This window comes from Barbus barbus, assembly GCF_936440315.1.
Source record: "Barbus barbus genome assembly, chromosome: 42".
In the NCBI taxonomy this organism is placed as follows: domain Eukaryota; kingdom Metazoa; phylum Chordata; class Actinopteri; order Cypriniformes; family Cyprinidae; genus Barbus; species Barbus barbus.
This window is the reverse complement of record NC_136720.1, coordinates 23626973-23640773: the sequence shown is the minus strand read 5'-3', so window position 1 is coordinate 23640773 and position 13801 is coordinate 23626973. Positions and strand designations below refer to the sequence as shown.

Sequence of the window (13801 nt, the reverse complement as noted above, 5' to 3'; positions counted from 1 at the left end):
CTGATATGTTTGTGTGTCTGTTCTCAGCTTCCTCTAAACGTGTTCAATAACTACTTCAGCCTCGGCTTTGATGCCCACGTCACCCTGGAGTTCCATGAGTCCAGAGGTCTGTGCCGCTCTGTCCTGACCGCAGCTTACACTACATATATGAGGCATTTAATACCTGCCAGTGGAGATTTAACTGCCCTGAAAACATTCTTTGGTCTTTTAATAGTTTTGATTATTCTTAAAATATTAAAACAAAATGTGTACGTATTTTAGATCTAAATATAAAAATAGATACATCGACATCTAAATAAAAAAGTGTTAATATTTTAGTCTTGATACCTTCTGATTTTAGGAAAAAAATTTTTTTTTAAAGCATCTTAGAATTATTTAAAAATACATCTTAATGTTTAAATGAATGTCTTAATATTTTAAGATATAACAACTTCATATTTTTATAAGACATACATATAAAAAAAATTCTTAATATTTTAGTCTTATTGCTTTAATATTTTAGTAAATATTTATAAAAAAAATTAAATCTTAATATTATAAAAATGTCTTAATTTCTTTTTTTAAATATCGTAATATTTTTATAAGACACATCTAAATATTTAAAAACATGTCTTAATATTTTAGTCTTAATGCCTTAATATTTTAGTAAAAAAAATCAAATTCATAATATTTAAACAAAAATCCTGTCTTAATATTTTAAACCAAAATCTTTTTCAAAATAAAAAAAAAACATGCATTTACATTTTTATAAGACACATACTGATATATTTTTAATTGTCTTGATGTTTTAAAAAAACCGTCTCAATATTTTTGTCTTAATGTCTCTGTTTTTTTTAAGTCTTAATGTTATTTAAAAATATCTTAAAGTCAAATATTTTTGTTTAAAAATTGTCTTGAAATTTTAGTTTTTATTGACCATTTTCCACCATTAGAATCAAACTAAGAATTTAATTTAAGTTGTTTTCCTTAATTTAATTATCTAACATTTGCTGTCATTTGAAAATTTATGTAACCTGGAAATGCCATTTATTAGATTAATATTAAGATTTTATTTAAATTTGTAATTATTTTAATATATATTTTTTTTTTTTTTTTTACATCTAATTATATTAGTTGAACATCAATGCATATATTAAATGTTTAATAGGATAGCACAATTATTATTTAAATGTGGTTCATTTTAAATGCATTACAGTTATAGCCAAATATGTTTAAATAGCTTTTTTTTTTGTTCATTTTCCAAGGGGATGCAATTTTTTTGTATGTAAAATCTATTTTATGATTGTTATGATTGGCTAATTAGTCATGAGTTCTGGTTCAGTTCACATTATCATTCATTAGAGCAGTTTGCTGAGTACTGAATAGATGCTGATATGTAAAGTAAATGTGGGTGGGGATATGCTAATATGATGACATTATGAACCATGAAATTTAGTGTACATGAATATGTGGCACATTGATTGCTTTCAGTGCATAGTTTTCTGTGATTTGACCTTTTAAAAATGAATTCTTGTCTTTAATAAAATGTCTTTATGTATCCGTTGTCATAATCATTTGTGGTTGTGTTCCTTCACAGAAGCCAATCCCGAGAAATTCAACAGTCGCTTCCGTAATAAGATGTTCTATGCAGGGGTAGGCCGAGTTCCCGTCTCTCTGACAGACTGAGTAAGTGTGTGTTTCAGTGTGTGTGTGTGTGACTCGTAATTTTGTCCCCTCAGGCGGCTTTCTCCGACTTCCTCCAGCGGAGCTCCAGGGACCTGTCCAAGCACGTCAGGGTGGTGGTGAGTATGAAACTCCCGTGAAAGTGTGTGCTTTGACACAAGACCTGTGCGCTCCGGCTGTTCCTGTCCGCTCATGCTAACTTTACCGTTGTTCACCTGATGTTCTTCTCTGTAATTATTTTCCTTCTTTATTGGCAGTGTGACGGTACGGATCTCACACCCAAGATCCAGGAGCTGAAGTTTCAGTGCATCGTCTTCTTGAATATTCCCAGGTGTGTGCAAAAATAGGGCTCGATCTCAGGAAAAGGTGCCATTTATGTCTGTTTTTTAATCATAAATTCTGGTAGTATCTCTCTGTCAGTAATAAATCAGACACACACACACATATGTGTGTATTTGGATATTTACATATATGGATATTCAAAATATAGTATATATAAAGAAATCAATATTTCAATATTAAATATTTTTCTTAAATATTTAGACATACTTCATATTTTTACAAGACGCATCTAAATATCTTTAAAAATACATTTTATATTTTAAGCATTTTTGGATAATAAAAAAAGATTGAAGTATATTATATAAAATTATTATTTATTCATATTAAATATTTTTAATAATTAGACAAATATATTAATAATTAATTTGTACAAATATTTAATATATATATTAAAATATATCGTATTTTTTAAAACATGTATTTACATTTAAAAAGAAATTTACAAGACAAATCTAAATAATTAAAAATTATAAATATATTTTTCTTAAAGTAATTTTAAAGTAAATAGTTATCTTTTTTAATTTAAATGTGTAACATTCGTTGCAAATTGGATTCAATAATGTAGCCTGGATTTGCCATTTATTAAACTAATATTAATATTTAATTTAAATGTGAATGTGTCTAGTTTTAAAATTGCGTTTATCACAAATATAAATGTTTTAAATTTTAAAATGATTTTAAAAATGTAATTATATTGCTTGAACTGGATGGATGTGTTGAATATGCAAATGAGGATAGCAAAATGATCATTTAGACATAGTTTATCTTTAAATGCATTACACAGACAATACATTTCAACTTTCCATTGCAAAGATATTCTGTGCTTTAAAAAATATGGCAGTTCTCTTTGAAAACATGTTTTTCTGTCAAGCCTGGTACATTGGAAATGAGTTTGGGTTGAAGGTCAGTGCAAAACAGCTAATAATGACTTTAGCAAACACATTATTTGTGTACTTAGTGCCAAGAAAAAAACTGTACAAATGATTACTGTGATATTTTTCTCATAAAAGTGTTAATGTTGAGCTTGAAAAGGTCAGTTATACAGTAATAAGTGTGGCTATAATGAAGTGCTGATGAAGACTATAAGAGAAACTTCTGACTTACGTGATGTCACTTCCTCAAGTGTGATTTCAGAAAGATGAAACCAAAGTTTAAACTATATAAGAAGGGAAATGCCACAGAATAATAGGGCTGGACGTGGGGAAAAAATAATTCTGCGTTTTCTCAGAAACTGCACAGAACATCAAAACTACACGCACTGAAGCTAATTATTCAATTAAATGGAATTATGAAAAACATTGACACCAGCAACCAACAACGACCTGATCGGCTGAGAAAACAACAGTAGTTGATGACAGACAAATCATAAAAGCTGTGAAAATTAACCCTAAAAGACATGTCTGTAAAATCACCAACAACTTGCAGAAAGCTGGGGTGATGCTCTGACAATCTACTGTCCTCAGGAGACTTTGACACAGAATTACAGATGCTACACAGCAAGATGCAAACCTCTGACCAGCACCAAAAATAGAAAGACAAGATTAGAGTTTGCAGAAAAGCACAAAGGTGAGCCAGAAGAGTTTTGGGATCGGGTGGGAAGCGTGCAATCTATGATCGCGTGCAGTTGCTGAAACTCGCTAAAGCGTGCAATCGCTTTCTTACATGCGCTGTTTTATCGGTACTTTCGCTTTCGAAATCGATCGCGTTCAGCGAGGAGGGGAGAGGATGGAAAGTGGGGGGGGCACAGTAACTCGTTTGGGGGGGCACGGCCCACGAATCCCCCCCTGGCCCTGGCCCTGACACCAGCGTGCATGCACGGGGAAGAGACCGGTCTCTCGAGGAGAGGCGCGCTCTGCATTTAAACAGCGGCAGTGATGAGGCTCTATTCGGTTCAGGTGCGCCTCATCACACGCCGCCAGCCCTAGCTGCAGCCCTCCTCTCTCACCCACCCACTCCCGTCGGGAGCCTGGTGAAGGGCGGCGAATAAGGGACGGGGTGGTGATGATAACAAGGGGGAGGCAGCCAACTCGTCACAAAATATATATACTTTTTTTATTATTATTAAAGAGAATTGTATTTATGTATTCATCTATTTATTTTATTTTTTAATCTTTTGCTTTATTTAACCCTTTGAAATATAATAATAGTGATGAATAGGGTCATGTTTGCATTACCCATTAATAAAATTCAATCATTTGATAATTAAATCAGTTGTAAGTAATGAGAACTTAAATGGCATATTTCCTTACTGTCTGTGGGTTTTACGTTAATTCCAGTTTTCACCTGAAGGATTCATTCAGTTTAGTAAAGCTTTACACATGTGATCTCTCTCCTGTTAACCTGGTGTCTGTAGGTACTGTGCGGGTACCATGCCGTGGGGCAACACGGGTGACCACAGAGATTTCGAGCCGCAGAGGCACGACGACGGCTGCATCGAGGTGATCGGCTTCACCATGGCCTCGCTGGTGAGTGCCTCAGCTCTTTCTGTGAGACAGAGAATGAAATATAGGGCTCATGACTTACATGTGTTTCCCGTCTTCATCTCAAGGCGGCGCTGCAGGTGGGTGGTCACGGCGATCGGCTGCATCAGTGCAGAGAGGTGGTCCTCACCACTTTCAAGACGCTGCCGGTGCAGGTGGATGGAGAGCCGTGCCGCCTCGCACCCTCCACCCTCCTCATATCTCTGAGGAACCAGGCCAACATGGTGCAGAAGAGCAAGAGACGCACGTCTGTGCCGCTGCTCAATGAGTGAGTCCCTCCGCTGCAAGATGCATGTCACAGCTTCTTAGACAAGTTCTTTCATCTTTTGTTTCATAGATTTGTATTAGAAAATTCATTTTTGAGATTAGAAAAATAAGTTTTTTGTTGTTTTACTACATGGTATTTGGCAACCTGAACTAATCTCGTCCTGTCATTACGAAGTCAAAATGTCTGATATTTAGAGACTTACTGACCTTGACTGCTGTGAGGGTCTACAGGGGTCCTGTCTGTAATATTATTTTTTATGGTTTTCTTTTCACAAACAAAGCTCCCCCAGTAGCTAACCACTTTTTGATTTAGCATAAATAAATAAATAATATGTGACCCTGGAGCACAAAAGCAGTCTTAAGTCGCTGGGGTATATTTGTAGCAATAGACAAAAACACATTGTATGGGTCAAAATGATCGATTTTTCTTTTATGCCAAAAATCATTAGGATATTAAGTAAAGATCATGTTCCATGAAGATATTTTGTAAATTCCCTACTGTAAATATATCAAAACTTCATTTTTGATTAGTAATATGCATTGCTAAAAACTTCATTTGGACAACTTTAAAGGTGATTTTCTCAGTATTTTGATTTTTTTTGCACCCTCAGATTCCAGATTTTCAAATAGTTGTATCTCAGCCAAATATTGTCCTATCATTACAAACCATACATCAATGGAAAGCTGTTATGTATAAATCTCAATTTAAAAAATTGACCCTTATGACAGGTTTTGTGGTCCATGTTCACATATAAAAATGACAATATACAATAATAATATACTATGTAAATAAATAATAAGCAATAATAGATAAAATGTTTGGGGTTGGTAAGATATTTTCTTATTTTATTAAAAAATATTTTTTCATTTTTGCTCAAGGCTGCACTTAATTCATGAACAAATACAATAAAAAATATACAATTTTGTAAAATATATTATTACAGTTTCAAATAACTGTTTTCTATCTGAATGTATTTTAAAATGTATTTTATTTCTGTGATCAAATCTGAATTTTCAGCATCATTACTCCAGTCTTCAGTGTCACATGATCCTTCAGAAATCATATTAATAAGCTGATTTTCTGCTCAAGAAAAACTTGTTATTATTATTATTATGTTGAAAACCATTGTGCATATTTTTGTGGAAACAGTTATACGTTTTTCTGGATTTTTTTTTTTGTGAAAAAAAAAAATATATATATATATACCACTCAAATCTAATTTTGTGCCACCACAAAAAAAAATATCTAAACACATTTTAATTAAAAAAATTTAACACAAATTTAAGAGGTGTAGGTGTGTGTATAAATTCCATTTTTAATGTTAAAGTTACACACAACATGCACATCACTTGCAGCTGATCTCACAGAAAGAGGGTTGTTTTAGAGCATTTCCCCTCAAACACACACACAGATGTTAGCGTCTGCACGAGAGTGTGTAACTAACAGTCTAACACTGTGTGTGCTTGACTGGTGAATGTTGTAGTAACAGCACTAATCCACGTGTGCTGGTTCTGCTCTCTGTGCCGCTCTCAGTGGGGTTTTCTTTCTTTTTCTTTCTTTGTCTCCATCTCTCTTCGTCCTCCTTAATTACCGGTCGCCCATCATGCGTCTGTCTGTCACCTCGGTCCCTCTCCATCTCTCTGTCTCTCTCTCGGTCTCTGTCTCTGTGCTGACTGGCTTGGCTGTGCTGCCTGTGTTCCTGTGTGGCTGCGCTGACGCAGCATTCAGAAAGTGTGCGCAGCCGACCTGCGCCGCCTCTCTGCTCCCCCCGACTCCTTCTCTGTGTAAGTACGCTATCTCTCAGCATCCCTCCAGCACACACACACACACACACACAGAGGCATGTGTGTATCTGTGTGAGTCGAGGGCTCTCACTCATGAGTGTTTTGTGTTTTACACTCAGCTCACAGCACATCTTAAAGTTAACATGAAATGAAAAACGACCCTGTTTTTAGGCTTAATACAGGTTTCTGGTCTTATTGTACACAAATCAGCCAAATAACTGGTTTGTATTTAGAATCAGCAGTAATTTAATATAGAATTTATATTTATATTTTTGAATTAAATAACATCATTGGTTAAATTGTTAAAATATTGTATAATTAAATTACATATATTAATATATATATATATATATATATATATATATATATATATATATAATAACATATAAATATAAAGTTATGTAATATTATTAATTAATTTATATTATAATTATAATAAATATATCATTATATTTACATATAATTTGCACTACAATTTAAATTATATACATATATAATTTTTTTACAATTGTTATTTGTTGATATTTAATTATGATTTCTTCTTATTATTTACGTTTTATAATTATACTTTTTATATAATTATATTTATATGAATTATTTCATTATAAATTATTTATTTTGACTGTAATACTTTAAATATGTTTTCATTTTTTTATATTTTAAATTTTTTTTTAATATATATTTAGATTAAGATATATTTAATTAAATAATGTTTTTTTTTTATTAAATAAAACAAATATATAAATGTTTTCAATAAAATACAATTTTAATAAAATTAATAACAATTATTATTATCATCATCATTATTTGTTTATTTTTTGTCTATAGATGGGCTGCACAGGTGGAAAAATAATGCTAATCATAAACCAAATAGCTATTTAAGCATTTTGAACACTTTATAAAATATTGCAGATAGTAAACACAATAAATGAATATTGGTTAATGTATTAAGGGTTACAGAAATAACAGTAAATTATGACTAATTTGAAGATGTTGACTTGAATAAAGATGACAGATTTGGTCTAAACAGACCAAATGGCCACAAAAAGCATTTTTATGCATTAATGACTTTCAGTCCTTCCTGATCTTCACCTGTCCTTTTGCGAAGCTCATTTTCACTCTTCCTCATGAGCTCCTCATCGTCTGAGATTAATATTATTTTCACGGTTATTCATTATGAATCAGTACGATCATTAAGTGTTTTCATGTAGTTCCTGTGAGCATTATCAGCAAGCAGAAGATTACACTGAGAGCATGCCTGTTCCACCTCCACCTTTTGTTGAGTAGATGTTTCATAAATGTGGCGTCGGTTTGGTCCTCATTTGTTGTCATCTTCGTATCGCAGCCCTCATGCTGTCCCTGAGCGTCTGCGTCTGCGCGTGAACCGCATCGGCCTGCAGGAGTACGAGAGCATGCAGTTCGACAAGGAGCGTCTGCGGGACATCTGTAAGTCCTACCCACAATTCAGTTCACATGTTATAATACAGTGCTGCTGTAGGACAGGTGAGTGTGATGTGACTGTGTGCGTGTGCTTGTTCAGCGACTCCTGTTGGCATCGTGGTGGTGAGAGGAGACTGTGATCTGGAAACCTGTCGACTGTACATTGACAGACTGCAGGAGGTGAGCGCTTCCCATGATGCTCGTGTCAGACTGATTTCATTGAGCACTGAATCAATTCAATTACTGACACAACTGCTGGCACTTACAACTGAATTTTTGTTTGTCATCCTATAGTGTTTAATTATTTCAAGGTCAACATTTAACCTCAAATCTAACCACAGTTTTGCCGCCATCATGTTATAAATTCATGCACTCACACGTTTATGTCTGGTGTTGACAGGATTTGCATCAGGCGCCGTCTACTGGTCACAGAGTGCACTACCAGGTAAAGGCCTCCACAGCTTTGGATGAAATTCAACACACAAGATGCAGAATTGGAATGACAGGAATTGGAATTTATGGAGAGAAGAGATTATTTAATTATTAATAAAAAATAATTATGCCTAAATATTCCCATATAAGTCCAGTGCTGTTAAAATAATTATTACCGTCATCAAAATATATGGTAAGAACCGCAGCATGCACAAATAAATAATAAGAATGAATATTCACATTAGGGGTGGGCGATATGGAAAGATACACATTACAAATACACATAATATTCAAATAAAACAAACAGTGCTTTATTTTCAGGTACAATAGGTGTATTTAGCAGAGCATTCAATGAAATTGAATGAACAAATATAAAAATAAAATAATGTCATAATGTTTTATTTTTATACCATCATTTACTCAAAAGTTGTTTTAAACTTGAATGAGTTTCTTTCTTCTGCGGAACATAAATACTCTTTTGAAGAAGGTGGAAAACCAATCAGTTGCTGGTCCACAGTGACTTCCATAGGATTTTTCTTTCCTAATATCAAATTCAATGTGGACCAGCAACTGTTTGGTTACCCAAAAATCGTCATATCGCTCACCTCTAATTCACATTACAACTTCAATCTATTAATTTTGTAATAACGTATTTAAAAAAATATTCACATCAGAATTTAAATGATTAAATTTTACCATTTTTTTAAATATTTACATCTGAATTTAAATATTTCAATTTTATAATGATAACAATAAATATAAAGATGTAAAATGTTTACACCAGAATTTATATCTGTTAGTTGTGTAATGATAATAAAATAAATTACTTAATAAAATAATTAAAAAATATTCAATATTTTCATTTGTAATAATAAAATAATAAATATAAAAACTGAGCATATTCACAATCAATTTGAAATATTAATTATAACGTAATAAAAAAGTAAAAAATTCACATTAAAAATTAAATCTTTTCATTTGTAATAATAACATAATACATAAAATGGAAATTATTGACATCAGAATTTTAAATATTAATTTTGTAATTCTAACAATAAAAAAAAATATATTGACATCAGAATTTAAATCTGGTAATTTTGTACCAACTAAAATTTTATTCACATTAAAATGATGTAATATTTTGAGTAAATTATTGCCTAGTGTTAAATGAAGTAGTCTTCAGCTGTGGTCAACAAAATAAAAGTTAATTTATTAAATATAGTGATTTATAAATAAATTATAGCCCATATGTTGTGTGTTTATGGGTGATTCACATTGAAAATAAAATGCATTTATATTCCATGAAATCTACACTTAAGAGTAGTCATGGTTCATTTTATTATAATTCATTTGTACTTCAAACGCTGCATCCAGTTTGGCACCTCAATGGAGGAAGTGAATTAGAATTGACAGTAGATGTGTTTCTGAATTGTGTTGTGTCAGGATGAGAGCACAGGTCTGCCGCGGCCCGGTTCTGCACACAGACTTTCATCAAACTGGAGCTTCCTAGACTGTGAGTCACTTCATCTGTACTGTATGACGAGACCTTCTCTATGTCAGTAAATGCTTCCGAATAATTTAACCGCTGATGTGTTTCTTCTGTTTCCAGCTACATCCGCTGACCGCTTTTATCGCATAGACAAGGCACAGGTATTATGACCATACAATATGCCTTATAAAATACTAAATGCTAACAGGAAGCTGCATAATGTGCGCTTGTGTGTACAAACAGGAGCACCTGCACTTTGTGACCGAAATATGCCAGGATGAGGTTTTCATCCTGGACCACGAGGCCCCAGCGGTGAGCCAGGTCCGGGTCCCGGGAATGCCAGACGTGGTGGTAGAGCCCAGTTCCGGGTGAGACTCATCAATACCTTGTTTTTCTGTTCATTCCTGACAGGTTTATACCTAGCTAATTGCATAAAAAACATAGCTGACCTTTTATTTTACTCTGGTTTCCTTATTACAGGGTTCCCCTGACCTCAGACGAACAAGGTAAAGAACAAACATAGATATTTCTCTGAAGTGGTGGAGCGATAGGAAACAAGTCTGGACTGTTTAGATATAGAGCAGGTTTTCTTTAGAGCCTGATGTTTCCTGTCAGATGTCATGTGATAAACCAAAGTCATCACCATTAGAAATTTCCACATGCATGTCATGCATTTCTAAGGATACTTGCTACCTCATGTATGACCGTTACTCATTGTTTTGACAAAATCTCAATCGTTTTCTAGCTCTCCTGTCAGCTGCTGTTAAAGGAGATGTAGAGGCGGTAAGATCTTGTTTTATGAATTTGAAAGTGGAAGTGTTTTGGTGAAGTGACTCAGCAGGATGGAGCACAAGCACTTGCACAACTTGTTTGTTTTCTGATTGAAAGCACCCTTGCATTGCCACTCATCATGACTCACGATCTGTACCGTGTGTCACAGGTGTCGGGCTGCTGCTCCGCTGGGGTCAGTCTGCTGGTGCGGGACTCTACGGGCTGCACCGCTCTGCACCTGGCCGCCCAACACGGCCACACGGAGATCGTGAGTTTTATTCTGGAGCACGGTGAGTGAGAGACACGCACACTCCCGTGTTTGAGTACGCAGAGTTCAAAGTTTGCTTGTCACATGCTCAGCTGGGATAGAAGGGAATTTTTTGTGCGTGAGTTACAATCCAATGTCTAAGCAAAACCAAAAGCAGTTGAGAGTAAATAACTGTTTCTAAATATATTATGGCAACAAAAGGTATTTTCGAATCAAATCACATAAAATCTAATAAAATCCAAACAAACCAAATTAAATCAAATTGAATTCAATCAAATAAAATCCAATTAAATCAATCAAATCAAATCTATGTATTTTATATTATATGCATATATACAGAAATATTTTTTAAATGTCAATATGCATTTTTAAACAATCTTAGATGTCCAAATACGTTTTGGTGCATAAAATAAAATAAAAATGTATTTTGTATATGCATACATGTACAAATGTATTTTTTTTTTTAACTTTAAATACTTATAAATGTCACATTGCATCTTTAATGTCTTAAATGTCCAAATACTTTAGAAATTAAATAACTCTTTGCATTTAAATAAATTTAATAATTTTATTTTTGTATTATATAATAAACATTTTTAGAAAGTATTTTAAGTATTTAAATGCCAAGTGACATTTTTAAACGTCCTCAATGCCCAAGTACTTAAGAAATCAAATTAAATTAAATATATATTTTAATAATCATTTATTTTATATTATATGCACAAATATATACTTTTATTTATTTGTTTGTTTGTATAATACAATAATTTGTTTTTAAATGCCAAGTGACATGTTTAAATGTTCAAATACTTGAGACATAAATTATTTACAAATCTATTTTTTAAATGTTTATATATATATATATATATATATATATATATATACACTTTACTTTTAGTCATTTAGATTATATCCTTATATAAAGGATATAAGTAAGTATATATATATATATATATATATATATATATAATTTAAAAATGAACTATATAATAAAATACTATTACATGCATCTTACTATATTACATACTATTTTACAAGACTCTACACTGTATCAAAGTTTATATCAAAGTTTAATCTCTTGTCACTCAGATGCAGTATTTTGATATCAGAATTTTTTTACTTTCAGGGTCAAAGCTGATGTTGGATTTAACTGACAGAGACACGTAAGTAGCTGAGGTCTGATCTGTTTATTTGCGTGTTAATGGTTTAAACTGGCATTTGATTTGCCTTCACTTCCTTTTTTCAGAGGCGATACCGCATTGCACAAAGCAGCGTCTCAGCAGCATGTGGAGGTGTGCAGATGTCTGCTGGAGGCCGGGGCTTCCCTCAGCAAAACTAACTTCCTTGTGAGAATCTGTTTGTGTTTCCTCTTTGTTTTGACACGTGGTGTGAGACTCAGCAGTCAGCTTGATGTCACATTGTCCTCCTCAGGGAAAAACCCCCAAGCATTGTGCCCTGGATGCCGGGAACTCAGAGTTGGCGTCTCTCATGGAGAGCCGGCCGGTGGAGGAGCCGGCGGCGCACGAGGATCTGGAGACGGCTGTATGAACGGGCTCAAGCGATTAGAGTCGGGAAGATTTTTACCCACAGAAAGTGGCTGTCGGCACTCCTCCGAGCGTCCGCTCGCACTCGCAGAGAAAGAACGAGAGAGCGTGAGAGAAGACAGACGCAGAGAGAGGTGAATCAAGAGCGCCTCGGGCTGAGAGAGTCCTCGGGATCGTGTCTAGCTGTTGTTTTTCCACTGATGTCGCTGTGGGGTTTTAGCATTTATTTATTGCTCTTATTTATTACAACTATTTATTCAAAGATGGATAGGGTTTTGTTGCATCGCAGGTTAGTTTTAGAGATAAAAGGCGGTTAAACATGCCAGAGATGGAAGCTGTCATGCATCAGTGTTGTGTGCCAAAGACACACAGAGAGGAAAAACATCAACTGAAGAGAGTTTGATTAAAGGAGGATCTTCTTCCAGAGAGTTTTTAACGATTGGACAGAATCATCGCAGAGATTTTAAACTCAAACTACAGACTTTTCACGTTTTGTTTGTGTGCCGTTACAGTGGCGTGATTGTGAAATTATCTTACGACGACGAGACAAGATCTGAGCCATATTCAATGCAATATGAATGGATGACATTTGTGCATTTATCTATTTAATATTACATTACATTAATGTTTCAAGACACGCAAAGGAACTGGATGTGTTTTTTTCCATTGATGGCCGCTGATTGGTTTCTGAAATGCCAAGTTGGTTGGGTTTGACCGAAGAATGACTAAACCAAATGAGAGTTAAGTGTGGTATTTTGAACATATGCTTAGTCCATGTCACATCACTCATGACGGGAAATGCCCAGCGATGTGTCTGCATGAAAACCGGATCACGCTGAGCCTTTGTGAGATCCATTTACATACACGAGTGATCTGCTGTTATCTTGTATCATTTTAAAGCATTATTGTGCATGGAAATTTTGTTACCTCTCTGGATGTTTTTACCCCTCAGTGATTATGTAATGAAATGGCATTATTTCTTTTTTTTTATTATTTTAAGTTATATGAAAAATATGAAATTGTTAAGTGGTTGTATTTTTTTTTTTTTTATCTTTTAAAAGATGGGACTACTTGAATGTTTTAGTTTTTTCTAATTTCTAAATATCTATTTTAGGTGTGTATGAGGTCAGTGGGTGTGAGGGAGATGTCACATTGCACGATCTGAAAACTGGGAATGTTTCTCATTAAAGTGCATTCGGATGGAAAGCACCAGACTTGTGTGTTTTCTGGACAGTCACCCTAAAATTATAGTTAGAGAAATAAAATGCAGTGTTTCCATTCTTGACTCATAGTATGGCAATTTACATTCTTTTTACCGTTA

At 33.8% G+C, this 13801-nt stretch overlaps 1 protein-coding gene across 1 annotated transcript in view; it reads left to right on the top strand.

Moving 5' to 3' along the window:
• LOC306861389 (diacylglycerol kinase iota-like) overlaps positions 1–13683 on the top strand; it is a gene marked incomplete at its 5' end in the record, with an annotated part of 49224 nt that extends 35541 nt beyond the window's left edge. Inside the window, 19 exons of the mRNA XM_079403614.1 lie at positions 28–106; positions 1577–1632; positions 1719–1781; positions 1920–1993; positions 4358–4469; positions 4553–4752; positions 6474–6536; positions 7882–7982; positions 8077–8156; positions 8377–8421; positions 9852–9921; positions 10018–10058; positions 10141–10265; positions 10378–10403; positions 10643–10680; positions 10838–10958; positions 12063–12099; positions 12183–12282; positions 12368–13683. Coding sequence (XP_079259740.1) covers positions 28–106; positions 1577–1632; positions 1719–1781; positions 1920–1993; positions 4358–4469; positions 4553–4752; positions 6474–6536; positions 7882–7982; positions 8077–8156; positions 8377–8421; positions 9852–9921; positions 10018–10058; positions 10141–10265; positions 10378–10403; positions 10643–10680; positions 10838–10958; positions 12063–12099; positions 12183–12282; positions 12368–12484 — 1548 coding nt within the window. The 3' untranslated portion in view covers positions 12485–13683. The remainder of the gene's footprint in view (positions 1–27; positions 107–1576; positions 1633–1718; positions 1782–1919; positions 1994–4357; positions 4470–4552; positions 4753–6473; positions 6537–7881; positions 7983–8076; positions 8157–8376; positions 8422–9851; positions 9922–10017; positions 10059–10140; positions 10266–10377; positions 10404–10642; positions 10681–10837; positions 10959–12062; positions 12100–12182; positions 12283–12367) is intronic.
• Positions 13684–13801: the final 118 nt, after the last annotated feature.